General features: G+C 40.1%; 1 protein-coding gene across 1 annotated transcript; it reads left to right on the top strand.

Annotated features, from left to right (window-relative positions):
• The first annotated feature begins 1,778 nt into the window (after positions 1 to 1,778).
• On the top strand, positions 1,779 to 7,733 carry CHRNA9 (cholinergic receptor nicotinic alpha 9 subunit). The gene is made up of 5 exons (XM_010173503.1): positions 1,779 to 1,848; positions 2,932 to 3,077; positions 3,871 to 4,025; positions 4,762 to 5,294; positions 7,177 to 7,733. The coding sequence occupies exons 1-5, from the start codon at positions 1,779 to 1,781 to the stop codon at positions 7,731 to 7,733; spliced, it is 1,461 nt and encodes a 486-aa protein (XP_010171805.1).
• The last annotated feature ends 3,108 nt before the right edge of the window (positions 7,734 to 10,841 follow it).

Genomic DNA, 10,841 nt, shown 5'->3' with positions numbered 1-10,841 from the left:
AATTGAGTAAAAACACATGTAAGCATGCTTCTTGTTTTTGTCTTTTGAGAACCTGCAGTTTCCTTCAAGAACATGTAATTACAATAAAGGTACAGGGTTCTTTAATATACATGATCTTATGCAAATTAAAATACATCAGGCTGCACTACTTGGCAGATATATATTGCTGGTGTAACAGGTCACAAGATTGTCTCAAGCCTGTGGCAAAGCAAGCTTAGTCTTGGTTCCAGTCATATTTATAGCAGCACACTTAAAGCAGTACCCCTGGTCACTCTTGTAATTACAGTAAGAGAAGCAAAGCAATAGCTACTTGCTGACATAAAGGCAATATACTGTAGACTAAACATATCCCCCGAGAATGCACTGATCTGCCTGTATCCGAAAGTCTTTCATCTTTCATATCTGACTTTTTTTTTTGTCTCTAACAACATACCTTCTTCCCACAGAAAAAGCAGATTATTATGTACTGCCTGTGGGCTGCTCTGACCTTTTTGACTTCTAAACAGTTTTCCACTTTTTCCCCCTTTGACAATTCAGCAAATGAAGTGACGGAGATGGATTTCATTACAGGTACTCTGACTGAAATTATTTATTGCTTACCTATTAAACCTGGCCATAAACGTCATTGATTTATAGACCCCAGAAAAGCACAAACATGTGCCAGGAGTGCTACTGTATAGAAATTGTGTGTATGGGGGGGATCAGCTTCCTTCTAGCCAAAAGAATACACAAGAGTAAAGCAACAGTATTTTGTTTTGTGTGGATCAGAACTATTCTGGACCAATTCTTTTTGCTGGTAGTTCTAATAAACTGCCTGCAGTACTAGGAAACTAACTGGGCAACATGACTAATACAGTCAGAACTAATGAAGTTCCAACCATCGGGGTAAATAGGAGGCCAGGCATGGTATTGTTTCGTATTAATATTTGTCTCCTGTAAGTCTTCTGGTTAAATGCAAGAGCTGTCCAGTAACTCTCTAATTCTTTGTAAAGAATTTTTCACCTGGGAAATGGCATTTTATCTGCAGAGTCCAGTTTTGCTCCTGATGTACTGTGCTGAGTACTGGTCTCAGTGTTGTCTACACCAGTGAAAATTCTTGTTTACACAGAGATATTGGGCTACTGCAGATGTTGCCTGTGTTGTCCAACTTTGGTGTAGCTGCATCTCCACCATGTGGCACCACTTTGGTAGGTGAAAACATTGTTTTGACAGCATGGGAGTATGTAGGCTGTGGTTTTTCTTGCTGTGTGACATATTGGATGTGTGATGTATAGTGTGACTATACCAATTAAAGTACTGAGGGCAGATAACTTTTTTTGTGAGGGTCCACAGGTTCCACAGAACTGGTTCTGAGCAAGCTGTTGCCGAACACAGGGGCAGTAAAATGTGGATCACCAAAGAAATGTGAAAGGGTTCTTCATAAATTGGTAAAAATCTTACATTTGTAGTAAAAAATGCAGTGGAATATAGTTTTCCTACTGATACCTCATCTGTTTGTCTTCTCCCTCAGCATTAGCTTCAGAGCGGGCAGCTCTCAGGTTACAGAGAGAGGGAGGGTTTGTCGGAGCCCCAGGTGGTGGCAGGGACAAAGACCATCGATTGCTCTAGGACTGACAGCTGTTGAGGGAGGACTGAGTTGCTCTGAGCAGCTCATCAGTGCCTCAGCATCTTTACGTTGCTGTGCAACTTGGGGTTTTTTTGTTTGTTTGTTTGTTAGTTTTGGATGGTGATAAACGTTTTTGTGCCCTTGAGTGAACAGTTTTATTTAAGGTCCAGAAATGAAGAGAAATAGCCTGTCCTCCTTTTCCGTCTCTCTCTGCTTGCTGTTTACAGCAGTGATGCTTCAAGGTGAGAATACTTCTTGCTAGCTAAATGTTGCATTGAGGTTTATTTTACTCACATAGGAGCTGGTGTCCTGATGCATCTTACATGGTTGCGCTCCAAAAGTCTGTCATATGTTTAGTTTTACTTTGTCCCACCAATGTGTAGACAAACGTAATGATCACGTACAATCAGAACTTAAATGCTCTTTATGAAGCTTTGATTTGTTAGGATTGCTTTTTAATCAGGAAGGTTTGCTTTGAACTCTTATTAGTCCAGGAAGTCACTGTGAGTCACCAGAGAGTGATGTACTCAAAAGCACTTGCTTCCTACGTAGTGCCAACTGGCATTTGCACATTGTGTCTTGTGAGTGTTACTGTCCTTGCCCTTTGCTTGTAGAAATGTGTGAATCTCTCTAAGGGTAATACAGAGATTGCCTACAGAAACTGATGCACAGAACTGTGGAACAGAAAAAGTGTCATTTAAAACCTAAAGTTTAAGGGAATTTTCCTTAGTGACTCAGTCTGGATAGCAAGAAGCATCTCCAAATAACATGGTTTGGAAAAGGGGTTAGTGCAAGCATGTGTTCATACATCATGCAGTTGCCAATTTGTGAAGAAAAGCAGCCAGGCTTCTTCCAGGTGGTAGTTAAAAAGAGTAAATTCTGAAAGTAGCATGAATTTTAGTGCTGTATTTAGGGAGATATCACAAGTCATTAGCCTGGGAGCAGGTTTGACTTCAGACTTTGCTTCTAATTTTAGCTTGGCAGATGTGTGACTGTAAGTCAATAATCTCTACGCCTATGAAAGAAATAGGTAAAATAAAGGTAATTGTGTTTACCTTCAAAAAAGGGAGGAATCTCTGGATGCAGAGGGTTTTTTTTCAGTGGGTGTGAAAAGCTAGAGTTAGCTATTAATTTACTACAGGTGAATGCTGTCCTTATTTGAATAGCTTCATCAGGTATACTTCTGTTTCTGCACCAAATGATGTTCTATGGTATATAAATGATAAATATAGTTATAACAAATACTACTTGAAGCTGTAGAAAGAGGATATCATCTGATACTGCTCAGTGCTTAATCTGATGTTCTGAACAAATCTGTTATCTAGTTGTAGAATCAGCCAAAGGAAAATATGCTCACATGCTGTTTAATGAACTGTTTGAAGACTACTCAAATGCTCTAAGACCCGTGGAAGACACAGATAAAGTACTGAATGTCACCCTTCAGATCACATTGTCCCAAATTAAAGACATGGTGAGTAAGAGTAGAGTTCTGTTGTTTGTTTGTTTGTTTGTTTTTTTAAAGATGTGCAGGAATGTACTACCTGTAAACATTTTGCTTGGTGTAGGAAAAGCAACTTCAGTAATGCTTCTTCATGGAAGGGTCATGTTCTCCAGTTCTTATCTGATTGCAACACTAAGACTTCCATTATAAGTCTGCAGACTTACAGCTGCTGAATTGTTAAGACTTCTTTTGTAGTTAGGTGTTGGTATTGCACCCTCCAGGCAACTTTTGCTGAGTTTTAAATAGAAAGAGCAAATGCGTTTTCTAAGATGCAATTAATTTCTGCATGACTCCTTATTTGAGTCTTCAGTAACTTTTTTATAAATTTGGTTCATCCAGAGACATTTTCCTTTGCCTTAAAAGCATATCTGGAAGGAGAATGGAAAATCGCTTTTGTGACCTGAATTACAACTTCAGGACCTCATTGAGCTTTCAGATAATTTAATGTTAGACTGCATCTGTTAGCTGTTCGGTATTGTGAAGCTTGCAAAAGGAACCTCTTAAGATACTGGGAGCCTTAGACAACTATGATGAAGCTAGGGAGGCTGCAGGGCAAAGAAGGTTTGGACAAGAAAAAGTCCAAATAAATAAGCTCTCTGTACAGTGTATGGGCATATGTACCTGTCTGAGAAGTACTCTTGTGGCCTGTCAGCATTCCGGCCTGTTCTGGGCACTGCTTTAAAGCTATACAACAAATGCTGTCTACATCTAAGATGTGATTTTTGTCACCTTCAGCTAGAAACATTTCTACATTTTTATGCAGGATGAAAGGAACCAAATTTTGTCAGCTTACTTATGGATTCGACAAAGCTGGTATGATGCATACCTCAAATGGGACAAAGATAAATATGATGGGTTGGATTCTATCAGGATTCCAAGCGATTTGGTTTGGAGACCAGATATTGTCCTATATAACAAGTGAGTGTGACTAGAGAAAATCAGCTTAAATATTTGTCTGAGGGAGGGAGGGGGTTGAAGGAAGAGTTGACCTACAGAGTCTGAGCTTTCATCACTTCACCTTACCTTAGCAAGGTTTTTTGGGGTTTTTTTGTTATCTTAACATTTTTTGTTGATCCTCTAAATATTTTGCAATAAAACCATAGACAGGATTTGGCAATTGATTATGCTACACAGCAAAGCTGTTCTGAATTTCTCTGCACTGGGAATTGAATACCCTGTTAGTCTGAAGTGCTTTCTGCTGAGGCTGCTGAAGAGCTGTGGAAGATTGTGTGTCCATAAAAAGATGGTACGTGAAGGCTGCACTCCTTGTCTGTTCTCTCAGGCCAGTAGTGACCAGCAGATTATTTTCATCTTTGAATGGATTCTTATCCTACTGTATCCCCTCTGAGGTCAAGTTTGAAGAAGCTATGGCCAACAAATTTAGCAGCACTGGCATTTGGCATTAATGGGCACTGGTACCTCTAAATAATAGTTAATAGTAAGTTCCTAATAACATTCAGTATAAATAAATAATATTATTTCAGCAGCATGCTTTTAATCACACAGAATCACAGAATGTTAGGGATTGGAAGGGACCTCGAAAGATCATCTAGTCAATGATGTGAAGTGAAGATCTTCCCTCCTGTTCCCCTTCCCTGGCCCACATATTAAGTTGTTGCCTATTGATCTTGACTGTCACTTTTCTGTTTTTTAGGGCTGATGATGACTTTTCAGAACCAGTGAATACTAATGTTGTGTTGAGATATGATGGAAAAATCACTTGGGATGCACCTGCTATCACAAAGAGCTCATGTGTAGTGGATGTATCTTATTTTCCTTTTGACAGCCAGCAGTGCAACCTTACATTTGGGTCCTGGACCTATAATGGTAATCAGGTAGACATCATCAATTCTCTTGATAGTGGCGACCTCTCTGACTTTGTAGAAGACGTGGAATGGGAGATTCATGGTATGCCAGCAGTTAAGAACGTCATCACTTATGGCTGCTGCTCTGAGCCTTATCCAGATGTGACTTTCACGCTGATTTTGAAAAGGAAATCTTCATTCTACATATTTAATCTGTTGCTACCTTGCATTTTGATCTCTTTCCTGGCCCCACTGGGATTCTATCTCCCTGCAGACTCTGGGGAAAAAGTGTCTCTGGGTGTTACGGTTCTTCTTGCTCTGACTGTGTTCCAGCTGATGGTTGCAGAGATCATGCCTCCCTCTGAAAATGTACCTTTGATAGGTAAGCTCTACATGCTTTGTCTTTAAACATGGCTTATTAATAGCAGAGCCTTATGTCAGGGAGACCATGTGCAATCTGTGTCTTCTGGGAAGATAGAAGTGTTGCATTTTTAAAATATAATGAAGTACTTAAAATGTGTGTGGAATTTGTACAGGTACACTAAGCCTCTTCAAAATTATTTTAAATTATATATTATCTATCTATTTGTATTTATTAAATATAATTAGACTTTTATAATTATTTTATCACATTTAGTAATAAAGCTAGTAATGGAAAACAATTTTAGAACTGGTGTACAAAGTGTAAGCAGGAGCTGTACACACAATGCCAGACTGTTTCAAGATGATGTCAGATCGAGGTGGTTGGATGGCCTGGCTGGGACACTCAGGTTGACTTAATATCTGACAATTGTTACATTGAATTGTACTACCTGGCAATCCATTATGCTGAATTTTGATCTATGTCTGAGAGTTCAGAAGAGCTGATGTGTAGTGAAAGGGTGGTGTTCAGCACTGTCCCGTCTGCCTTCTGTGAGGACCCTCCTGCCCTTGGCTCATCTGCCCGCTGGGGCAGGAGGCTGCCCTGGTGGGATTTTTGGAGGGCTAGGAACACAATTGCCTCCACACTGGCTTCCAGCTTCATTAAAATAATTACATTCTCATTATTTTTACTCTTATTATTACTGTTTATATGAAAAACTGCAGGGCTTAACTGAGTCAAAACACTGGTCAATGAAAATACATTTGCTATATCAGCAGCAACTATTCCTGCCTAGAATATGGGCTTGCTGCACTGGAGTACCTTCCCTACTTTCCTATCATGCTATCTTAATTAAGGAGCCAGCTAAATTAACCTAACTGAAGTCTGCTTTCTCTGTTCCCTCACTCTCCCTCAGCATCCTTTCCAACTCCCTGGAAAACTGGGATCGCATCACACTTGTCTATGGCACATCATGTGTCATCGATGCCAGCTCTTGCTTTTCCTGCAGAGGCTGCACAGCAGCAGAGCAGGGCTGGGAGCTGCCCCTCTGCATAGGCACAAGCCACGCTAGGTTAGCTGGTCGGCTGGGAACTGCAGCTGTGGAAAGCAGTGGCTGAGGGCCACAGCTTGCATTCCCTCTGTGCATTGTCTGTTCCTGGCCAGGATGAGCTTTGTCCCTGTTTGGACTGCCTATGCTAAAATTTGTACAGCCTGAAGAAAATTCAGACAGCAAATCTCAACAGGCAACAGGGCCACCCTTCAGCTCTGTGCCTGGCCTCTTAGCTGCCAGGACACTAGGGGTGGATGCCAGCAAGGTCTGGGTGAACGGGAAGGCATCTGTCTGCTGGTGTGGGTTGCATCAATAGCTCCAACAAAACATTATCACTGCTTTTGTTAATACATCAGGAGGTGTGATTTCTATTGTGCCACGTGAAGCCATCAACATTGGGATATTACAGATACCAGGAGAAGAGCAAGATCCCTGATAAACATTTTAAGGCTATTTTCTGAATGGGTGTATTTTGAGGAATCAGAGGTTTTGGCTTGCAGATATTTACTGTACTAATACAATAGTCACTCATTTGATAAAGGCACGCCAGTAAGTATGAGATTTTACTTTCATGGCTTTAATCTTTGCTTTTAAAGGGTAAATTAAATGTGATCTAAGTATAGAGAATCAAGGTGATTAAAAACTGTTTTCACATGCACTTATCGTTAGCACTATGTTGTCACATTGCTATCATAGAATCATGAATAGTTTGGGCTGGAAAGGACTTTTAAAGGTCATCTAGTCCAGTCCCCCTGCAGTGAGCAGGGACATTTTCAACTAGATCAATTATTTCTGCATTGGATTTTTTAAATTAGTGTAGCATCTTTAATTGCATTTTATTTTGTGTTCCAGGAAAGTATTACATAGCAACTATGACCATGATCACAGCTTCCACTGCATTGACGATCATTATAATGAATCTCCATCACTGTGGCTCAGAAGCAAAGCCTGTTCCACAATGGGCCAGGGTGGTTATTTTGGACTACATGTCAAAAATCTTTTTTGTTTATGATGTGGGTGAAAATTGCACAAGTCCAAAAAGAGAGAAGGAAGAAGAACGTAAGTTAGAGGGGGATGATGGGTATCAGAGGAGGCCCAAAGAGGTAAGGAGTCACCTTTCCAATAGGAATGTTGACTATGATCTCAAGGAGACGCTCAATGGAAATTTGAATAAAAACTATGCAGTTCATGGTGAAGATGTTAGGGAGACTGTTAATTGCTGTTCCTGCTACAAAATGCTGATTAAAAATATAGAGTATATTGCTAATTGTATTCGAGACCATAAAGCAAACCGGGCCAAAGGAATTGAGTGGAAAAAAGTTGCGAAAGTGATGGACAGGTTTTTCATGTGGATTTTCTTTATCATGGTGTTTTTTATGAGTGTGCTGATCATTGGAAAAGCAGCTTAACTGAAGATTAATGCATTCCTTTTGTAAATCTGAATATACTGGGTTGGCTTGTTTTGGTGGAGCTCTGGAACAGGGGTGCTTTTGAGATCTTTGTCTTGCATTCTGTAACAATAAACAAATTGATTCTGTAGGCTGTGACATCGTGTTGAGACATTGCTCAGCTGAGGGCTTTGTTAGACTGTTCCTGCCTTTTAGTATGGGAGTGCAGCCCTGATTATGTTGCTGGGTAAGCACTCTGCTCCATCTTGATGGGTGGTAGTTATGATGTCAGGCTGAATGGGGTGAAGCATTGCAGCGATGGAGCAGACAGCCTAGCAGGAAACATTGTATTGACAGGGCTGCATCTCTGCACCTTGTAACTCGGCCAGCCCTTTCTCTCTCTCAGAATGTGTATTTGTGACATGGTGGCAGTTCCTGGAAATCATCCCTTCGTGGCATTGCCTTTTTTCCATTTTTTTAGCTTGTCTTCCTAACTTACATTTTTGCTATGGCTCTTTCTGATCACTGTTCCTATAATTTATTAGGATCTACATGTCTATCTGCTGTGCCTTTCACTTCTGATACCATTGAGCTTACCAAACATGATGGTTACCTTGATCTTCCTCTTTATCCCTGCTGCTGGATATTACCCTATTGTCACCACAGCTCTGATAAGACAGATTCCTAGGACTTCTTCCTCACCAAGTTGGAAGGCCTCATTTCCATTCTCTTTCTCTTGAGCCTAATAATAGGAAGGACTTCTTCTGTCCTTCCTAGATGTCTTGCTCCCCTGGGCAGTTGTACAAGGTAGACCTTTAAATGCTATTTGAGACTGTTGAAATAGGATGCTGTGACTTTTGTCTCTGTTAATTTTATTGACCTTCACCAGCATTCACCCCAGGTATTTCTTGTCCCCTCTTACACACTCTTTAGTACTAAAATTTTAAACTACTTACAGGATTGCTCTGTGCATTACTTAACACAAAAGCGTGATCTTACAAGCTCATTCAAAGTAGTGCCATAATCAACACTCCTTGCTCAACACCTTAGTACTTACATATTTGTGAATGTGTTTGTCACTGACAACACCAAAAACTCCTCTTCTGTGTGTTAATTTCTGTTAACCCTCTAAGACTAAGAGAGCTCTGGAAGATGTCTCGCATAGTAAAGTGAGAAGCTAGTACCCCAGGCGTGCCCATGGCAGATAAATTGCTTTTACAAAGCACCTTGAACTTTGAAACCATGTTATTCTAGATGTGGTGGGAGAGGCAGAATGACACTGTAATGGATCCCAGTCAAAAGTTCAGGTGATAAAACTCATTTTCATAATTGTTGCTGTTAACAGGAGCATACCTGTGAAGCTGTAACTTCAGAGTGAGTAGTCAAAATGGCAAAGTGATGCAGCTGTGCCCAAATTTATTGGAAGAAAAGGAATTGTAATTATTATTATGATGTAAACGATACATTGAATTGCTAATGGCAGGTTTTCTTTTGTGCGGAATAATTAATGTTGTAAGCTTATCTGGATTCTAATACATAATGCAAGCCTTAAAGTCCAGGTTCTAATGTAAAGCTAAACTGGGTGACTAGCCAAGAATAAATTCAGTACGTGGAAAAAGTCTCAAGTGCTCCCTGTATATTATCAGTTCCCAGTCAACCGGGATAACTTTGAATAGCTCCTTTAGAAGACAAGCTGTTCACTTTCACTGTGCAGAAAAATGATTGTACCCATTTGCCATGGAGTTCAGGGTTTGGCACTTACACTGCCTGTTTGAGGAAATGGATTTGTTCTTTGTTGTTGAAAATAATATTGTCCCAAAAGCCTAGGGAGCAAAGTATTTAGAGATAAGGGTAAAATATTTGGGGCATGAGTCCTCAGCATGGAAAACAGATGAGCAAGGGTTTGTCCAAGGCTTATGGGTGGTATAAAGAAAGGAGAGAGTTACTGTTCATTGTCTCTTCCAATATAGGAACCAGGTACATTAAATATACATGATGTGTGACAGTGGAGGAGTCTGTACAATGTGTGAGAAGGCTGAGGAATGCCTTGGAATGGGATTTGCAAGTACTGAAAGATTATATGGATTTAAAGAGTAGGGGTGGAAAACATGGACAAAAAATCTATCCGCATACTAATAAATACAGTCATGAAGTGTTGAAAGGTGAAGCAATATTTTAGGGATTCATGAATATTCTTTTTCAGTGCTCTTCATCCTGCTGGTGGCACCCGTTGGAGACAGCTTCCAGGTTTAGACAGACCTTTAGTCTGACTCTGAATATCTTTATTAGAAATTCAGCTTGTGTCCATGCCATTCTGTTCAAAAGGAACTGCTACAGTTGTGGGCTTCCCGTGTGTAAGGGAAAGTTTGCAATCATAGGTGGGCCTATGATCATGGGCCTTTTTATCCTGCTGGTGCTCCTCGGTGTGCTGTGTGATTGGATGATGATGTTGAAATAATATTTTGCACTTCCCTAGCACGTTTTATGTGAAGATGAGATAGTACTAAAGAATTCTCTTCCTTACAAGAATACGATTTGAAAATTATTCCTAGCTATTTGAATTTATTAGGTATTACATTTGCTTTTTAATTATTTTCTGTTATCCTTTTCTGTGGATCACCAGGCATTCTCAAGTGTTTCTCTTAATTTATTTACATATGGTGAATGTTGTTCTCGCTCTTGTAATAACCAGTTTTCTGGTTTTAGTTCATAAGAGCCCTGGATTCAGTAAAGAATGAAGGTGCTGGTAGAAGCTGGTACTTGAATTGTTATTGTGAAGCCTCATGTTAGGACTCTTGAGTCACATCTTTGGACTTAATAATTATTTTCCAGGGTATAACAACAATGTGATGCTGCAGGCTGTGCTTCTGGTGACAAGGATGATGCAAGGTCCATGCTACTGTAGATGTACAAAGGCTGTTTTAAAGCTAGCTCAGGAGTTTCTTTCTAAACTGTAGAGGCTGCAATTTAAGTGTCCCTCCAAGGTCTTATGTTTAGTTTGTGTATCTCTGTCTTTAGCTATTTCAATAAGAAAAAACCTGCTCTAAATCAACCAAGTGTATTGGCAGTCAGAACTGCATGTGACAACTGTAGAGCTGAGTGGAGACAGGAATGTTTAATCTAATTCTG

The sequence above is a fragment of the Antrostomus carolinensis genome, unplaced genomic scaffold, assembly GCF_000700745.2.
Source record: "Antrostomus carolinensis isolate BGI_N321 unplaced genomic scaffold, ASM70074v2 scaffold2158, whole genome shotgun sequence".
NCBI classification, from domain to species: Eukaryota; Metazoa; Chordata; class Aves; order Caprimulgiformes; family Caprimulgidae; genus Antrostomus; species Antrostomus carolinensis.
This window is presented reverse-complemented; position numbering and strand designations above follow the sequence as displayed.